This window comes from Pteropus vampyrus, unplaced genomic scaffold, assembly GCF_000151845.1.
Source record: "Pteropus vampyrus isolate Shadow unplaced genomic scaffold, Pvam_2.0 Scaffold24, whole genome shotgun sequence".
Taxonomy (NCBI): Eukaryota; Metazoa; Chordata; class Mammalia; order Chiroptera; family Pteropodidae; genus Pteropus; species Pteropus vampyrus.
In genome coordinates, this window is record NW_011888805.1 from 4,774,205 (window position 1) to 4,781,399 (window position 7,195).

At 35.3% G+C, this 7,195-nt stretch overlaps 1 protein-coding gene across 1 annotated transcript in view; it reads right to left on the reverse strand.

Moving 5' to 3' along the window:
• Positions 1 to 249: 249 nt before the first annotated feature.
• PHACTR2 (phosphatase and actin regulator 2) overlaps positions 250 to 7,195 on the reverse strand; it is a 224,887-nt gene continuing 217,941 nt past the window's right edge. The window contains exon 12 of the mRNA XM_023528333.1: positions 250 to 6,838. Within this exon, the coding sequence (XP_023384101.1) occupies positions 6,823 to 6,838 (16 nt within the window). The 3' untranslated portion in view covers positions 250 to 6,822. The remainder of the gene's footprint in view (positions 6,839 to 7,195) is intronic.

Here is a 7,195-nt window from a genome sequence, read left to right on the forward strand (position 1 = left end):
ACCTTTTATTTTTATACATAATAATGTCAATAAAAACATCAATATCAAATATCCTCAGATATAAAAAGACAGCAAGTGTTAAAAGTATACTGTAAGTTACATACAAAAAACTTCAGTTAGGTGGAGTTGAAATAACAGACAATTAGAAAATCTGTCTTATTCTTGCTTTACAGGTGAGAACTCTGAGCTTTTAACTTAAAACAACTGAGCGCTGTCTGAATACAATAGAAATTGGAACAAACTAAAGCTGGGGGTTTCCCAATGATTTTATTGAGGTAACTTTTCCCAATTTTATACATATATGCATTTATATATACTTAAGAAAGCTAAACAATGTTCTAAGGCACTTGGAATTGTGCACAGCAAAGTATCTTATAATATTATACAACTAAATAGAGCATAATTTTGCTTCTTAAATAACACAAACACCAGTACAGAATAAAAAAGATAATACATAGTCTTTCTTTCAGGTTATAATAGTGGAATACATGTACATGTGTGTGTATACTTGTAGATATTTATACCCACATACTATAATACAGTACAGATCAAAAACAACAACGAAAAAGAGAAACTGTTATGTTAATTGGTGTACAGTTCCAGTTATATACACTCACAGATATTATACCTGTGTAATATGTAGGATTAGATCACTCACTGGAAATGAGTCAGTCTGATAATGATCACAGCTTACCACCCTTATCAGTTTAACCAAAGCTTGAAATAACAAAGGAATGAATATTGTTCTTTACCTAATAATGATACAGAGAAAAAAATGACTGAGTTTTTGGTAGGTACTAAATCTGGTGAAATTGGTGCAGAATGTTTTGAACACATTGGCACATTTCTAAGCCACAGAAGAAATATTTAAAAATATAAAAAAAAATTAGTGCCTATATTTTATGTAATGAAAGTGGTTTGACCCTAGATTCATGCAGATTGTTTTAGAACGCTAGGTAGTATTACAATGGTGACTTCTTGTGGAAGCTCTGTAAGTGATGTAATGATAGAAACTATAATGAAAGCATTTGGTAAGGGAAAAGCCCCCCAAATTGGCAAGTGGTATAAATATTATTGGCATTTTAACATACCATAAAATTGACCTGAGGGTGGAGTGGCATTCTGCCTCATTTACTCCTTTCAATTTATTCTTAAAAAAACAAAACAAAACAAAAAAAACAAAACAAAACTGGTATTTAACAAGACATGAATTCTTAAGCACCATCGAAAAGTCCACAATATAACCATCTTTATCAACTTTGAGTTGCTTTGTTTCAAAAAAGATATTTAGAAATATGAATATCTAAAAAAATTATAGTGGCTAAATTAATTCCATTAGCCACAATTCATCCAAATAATTTCAAGACATATTTACCATTCAATTTTGGTGATAAAAAGCAATAAAGAGAATTAGTATGTTTATGTATTGTTAGTATAGTTTTATTATGTTTCACCTCAGTAAAACTCATTGTGTTTTGTTCATGATCATCACTGAAGTATAAACAATGTGCATGCAATCCACAGTTAATCCACGTTTCTTTCAATATTCAATATTCAATTCAATATTCACATATCTTAGAAAAGTTGAACCACATGGCTATATTTATACAGGGGGAATTCAAACTTTTGCATGTGGATTAAATGCTTCTTTACTAGGATAAACAGGCGATTGTTTTGGAACTCATGGGATGCAGCTTACCAGGTGAAATCTAATGGTGATATTCATGGACCATGGGTTTTGTTTATGTGGATTGTCTGCCATCGTGTTTGTGGTTAAGTCATGCAACGATTCTCGCAACAGAGAATTATGAGTAAAATGGTGAAGCCAAAAAAGGAAAAAGTTTGCTTCATGTGAAATCTCTCCTCTAGGCACGTACAGGGACTAGCCAAGTAAGTATGCCCATTAGAACAGCCATGCTGCCCAGGAACCTGCTCCCTGAAGAACTAGCAAATTTAAGTTGCATCAAAATGGAAGGCTTGAAATGAAGGGGGAAGGAAGGAGCCAGGGCCCATAGAAGTGCAAGGCAGCCGAGATGGTGTTTTGAGACAGACACTTCTACCTGTGTGTCCTAAAACTGCAGTACGTAGTGGTATTCAAGGGAGGTGGTACCGCCCGTCTAGGAGGGCATTCGAACACGGGGCGGGGGCTCTTTATGTTTGGTGTTTACGATGACAGGCATGTGGTGCTGGCATTTAGTCAGCAGGAGCCTGGTATAGTGAACAGTTTGTAAGGTGTGGGACATTTTTGTACAACAAAGAATGGCCCAACTCCAAATGCCAACAGCACCACCACTGAGAAACATCATTCCATAGTGCTTTGCTCTTATACACAGCTGTGCTAGCAATGTGACAAGCTAAATGACATTTGTGAGTGTGTGTGTGTGTGTGTGTGTGCGTGTGTGTGTGTGTGCGCGCGCAGCAAATCCTGGCATAGCTAAAGATGACCGTTGCCTATAGGGTTTGGCCTTCAGTAAGAATGACTGCCACAGGATTATCCATTTTTTTTTTTTTTTTTGCCAGAAATCTTACAGCATATACAATGAGATTTGTTAAAATGGGATGACCTTGTCTTTGAAAAAGCTTAAGTGGATCATGTTTTGGTTGTTTTCTAGAAATGCTAACAGTGGTTCACATTTTTATACAGACTAAAAGCTTAATGATTTAAAAAAATGAGAATGGTTTGGGAGTATTATGCCTTTGTTCCCATCACCCTTTGGTCACTGCTAAATAGAGCCTCACGCTGCTCTGTGAAACCTGAGTTTGAAGTATCTGGAGATGTGCTTTTTCTCAGAAAAATGGTCTTATTAATTTGATGATTATTTTTGCCATTCTATTCCCCTCTAGGGCACATTTTTAATTCTAGAAGTTCACTCTGCTTTGTCAAATAATACAATGAGTAGAGAGCAAATACTCAATTGTGGAAGATTAGCTATTTCAAGAGGCCAAGAAGACCAGAGACAACTTTGTCAATAACCACATCTGAGTGGTTCCTTAGTGGTTGCAGCTTACTGTAATGATGTGAAGAAATTCATCTTTGTCTCCAAGCATATACTTTTACTAGTAAGTTAGATTTAACGATATGGTTGAAATATAGGAATGCTTAAGCTACCACACTGAGGAAGTGACATAAATTTATATATCTTGTATTAGTTCGATTCCCTCTTGCCTACTCTAAGAGATTTCTTACTCTGTGAAATGTGCTGTGGGGACCACTTCAAAAATAATGACAGATTGAAGAAAATTTTCAGGGAGAAAGAAGAAAAGAAAGGTTTCACTGTTTAAATGTGTGTATACAACTATGTGGTAGACAAGGCTGTCTTTTTGTATCATGAATACAGTATAATTTTTGAAAGTTGTATCTGTCTGATTCCATTAAGTATAAATACAATGCTTGTTATGTGTTAAAATATGGTACATATTAGGATATTCGTGTTAATGCAGATTTTTCTCTTTTAACTATAAGTTACTGTTTTTTTAAAAAGTGCCAATGCAGCACTGAATTAATTGCAGGGTATATATCTTGAATTATGGGTTTTAAGGACTTATCTCTCATCTTTAAGATTGGATCATTTTTGAAGGGTGTTTTCAATTCCTTTTTCACGTAAATATCAAAACTTCCTACTCACAAAATATATTTATTAATACCAGAGAAAGATGAGTTAACAATCATTATGCTAATAAAGGATATGACAATGAAACCAGAAAGTCCGTTTTCGCTGGGTAAATCAGAGAGATAGATGAGTTTGCTTTTTTCCTCCATTTAAAACAGCTATTGAAATACCAAAATTGGTTCTCTGAATATTATATATTTCATTTAAATAATTTAAGAAATTAACATAAGGGTGAACTATATCAACCCTAAAAAATGCAAGACATTTCACATACACAGGCAATTTTAGGCAGGACCGCCTTAAATTAATGCTGTCACCAGCTATTTAATTTTGTCAGATTGATTGGTAATGACCACAAAGATGCTAATAAACCCCGTGCCATCTTCTCACTACCTTTCCTCTATTTTTCTTTTCTCTATTTTAAGAAAAATGAAAACGACCACTTTGGTTTTTACAGTCTGTCTGGTTCTTTCCTGCCTGGGACCTTCCTGGAGATGGGTGTGTTTTTTCCCTTAATCATATCTCGAGGACTCAGGAAAACCCACGCACTTCCTCCATATTAGCTTAATGTTACATTTTAAATAGGGAGCTGTGTTACAACGCGATTCATGCACATTTATTTTCTTTATAGAACTGCTGCTTATTGGTTGGCTTGTAGAAATGCTGAAATTGCAGAAATGCTCAGGCAGAGGCATAATTATGCGGGGGGGCGGAGGGAGCAGCATTTTCTCAGTCTTTCAGGGCTGCCAGGCAAGAGACCTCTGGATGGGCTGCTGGAGAACTAGTTATTAAAATAGAGCCTTATTCTGAAAAATATATCTTAGTTCATGATGCTTCGAATCTTTTTCACAGCTTTTTATTTAAAGAACTGATCCAATGAAATAACTGGTGGTTCCAATCCTTAAATATTAGACTAGCAGTTGTTAATTTTTTTGACTTTTAAACGTCTTTTAAACTTTTTTCTAAGCATGTAAATCAGGATGAAGAAAAAGTGTGGAAAGTTCATAAATCTGATATAACTTACAGGAAAAACAATATATTGAGGGACTAAATTCTCATTTTTGTACTGGGTGCATCTCATTGCAGAGAATAAAAAATTGCATCACATGCACCACTTGTGGGAAAAAAATGTTCCTTTTATCAACCAAATAGAGACTTTCTATGGCATGTATCTTGTGATAAAATGGTGATGTATTATATTCACCATGTTTATGGAGGCGAGGCCTTCTGATTAGAAATCAAAACAATGTTCAAAAATCGTAAGAACAGAAAATTAAAATAACATTACATCCCTTGGTATTTTTCCCAAGACAATAAAATGATAATAAAATAAGGAAGAGGATGACTTCAGCAAAAGAATTAGAACATAGTTAATGTCTATGGCTGGATTTAAACACTATGAAATAGACAAAACCTCAGCTAGAGAAAGACACTTAGACACACAGAAACATTTTTTCAAAGCAAAAAAATGTCATCCTATTAATGAAATGACAACAGTGCAGAAATATAGGTTTATTTTATTAATGCACATAGCTGAGGGCAGCAAGAGGCCATGTTCCTGGCTTTTTGTCATGAGCTAATTGGGGCTATTTGGTTTTTATTTTTTAAGTGAAATCATTCAATTTCAAGTGGTTCTTTAAAATACCAATAAATGGCAGGATCCGAATTTATTCACCTGATGAAATGTTTGCTTTTCGTTTTAAATAAAAAATTACAGTCTTCCATTTTATGACCAGAATCATTTCAGAAAATTGTAGTCCAAGCTCTGAGAATAAAATAAAGTCTATTTAGGTCTTGTCTTGTTATTATACATCTCATGTGTTTTTAACAAAAGAGGCACAAAACAATTGTGAATGAACAATTAAATGCAAGGAAGTATTTACATATGGTCATATGTATTTGGGAGCAGAAGTCATGCTGTGCCTGTGACTCCATGGAAAATAACAATAGAGAGTTTCATAATGTAAACAATATTGACTGTAGGCTCATAAGGAAACCTTCCTTAACTCTAAACTGATTTTTGTTTTGTTTTGTTTTGCACTACAAGTCAATGTTGTGTTCTTTTGAGCCTCTAGGTACGTGTTTTTGTTGTTGTTGTTGTTTGTTTTGGTTTTTATTTTTTGATCCACATGCTTTATCTTTTTAATAGCAGCAATCTAACCTAATGTGGCACTGAAAATAAGTAGTCCTTTGCATCTTCAGAGCTAACTACTGCCAGAACACTTGCATTTTCCTTAAGTTGTAATTTTGGATTCAGATTTTTAAACAAGATGTTGTTGTTGCTATTATCTTCTTTAGATCAAGTAGGGTTGTTTTTGACTTTGGAGATAATCGAGCTGGCGAAAGACCAAAAGATTAATTTCTAAAGCTTGTTACAGATTTATAGGCTCACATCACCTTTGACTTTATTCCTAGTCCTGCTATCCTTGTGGAAGGTTGGTACATTATGTAAGGAATATTAAAAAAAAAGTAAAGTGTGTATAGCTATGCTACTTAAAGCATGCAACAAAGTTTGGGTAAGCATGCTTGTTAAGAGTCAGTAAAAACCTCTTGCATTTAAGAAAAAGATGCATGAAAACACAGACTCATTTCTGGCAACTGGATTCACTGGCACAACATATACTGCACCAACATAATGGTGAAACAAGAATATTCTTCTAGGATCAGGTCTCTAAGGAATTCATGTTGGATGATTAGATCCCCGAACCCCTTAAGAAGTTCTCAGCTATTGAAAGCCTACCTGGAAATACATTTATGCTTCAATTTTCTCTTTTCTTCATTAACATAATGAAATATTTCTCTTTCCTTCTGATTTTCAACCCCCACCCCCTTCTAGTGCCCAACCATTCCATTCCCCATTTTTTCTTTTAAAACCCGCATTCTAAGATTTGGCTTTCTAGTAACAGGGAGCCAGCGATTGATTGTCTTCTGCTCATCTTCTTTGATTAAAACCCCTGATGAAGAGTAACTGGTATAACCAATGGTGTCCCTTACCATCAATACACATGCTGTACAGCAGGGTCACTGCACCCATCCTTTTGCTTGTTGGCCCCAGCTGGGCCGTACAGGTGTGGAACACTTTCCACGTGCTTCCTTCGCCGCAAGTTAAACGGAAACACGCACATTCAAATCCCAGTGCAATATCAGGTGTTCAGGAAGTGAGGTTTCCCCCAAACATGATCACTCTATGTTTCCAGAGTCTCGCACTTCATTATGGACGGTGAAACCTGAAGTAAGAAACGGAAGCTCTGTGAGTCTGTGGCACAGAAGCACAGTCTACATTCAGTGACCTGAATAGGTACGGTAATGTTTGTACTTACAGGCCATCTTAGACATCCTCTACCTGAATTACTGTTATAAATTATTTTCGTAACAGAATACTGTTATAAATGTGGTGGTGGAAAGCAGAGACAGCCCCTGTACTAAAGACGCTGGTTGTATCACCTAGGATATAGAGCAATCGATACACAAAACATCATTATTCTTGAGGGTCATGTTCTAACCTGTATTGAGCAGAGTGAGATGTTTCATAAAGGATTAGGTTAAACCTTGTTTGTAGTTATAAAAGGAAAACATCAACAGAC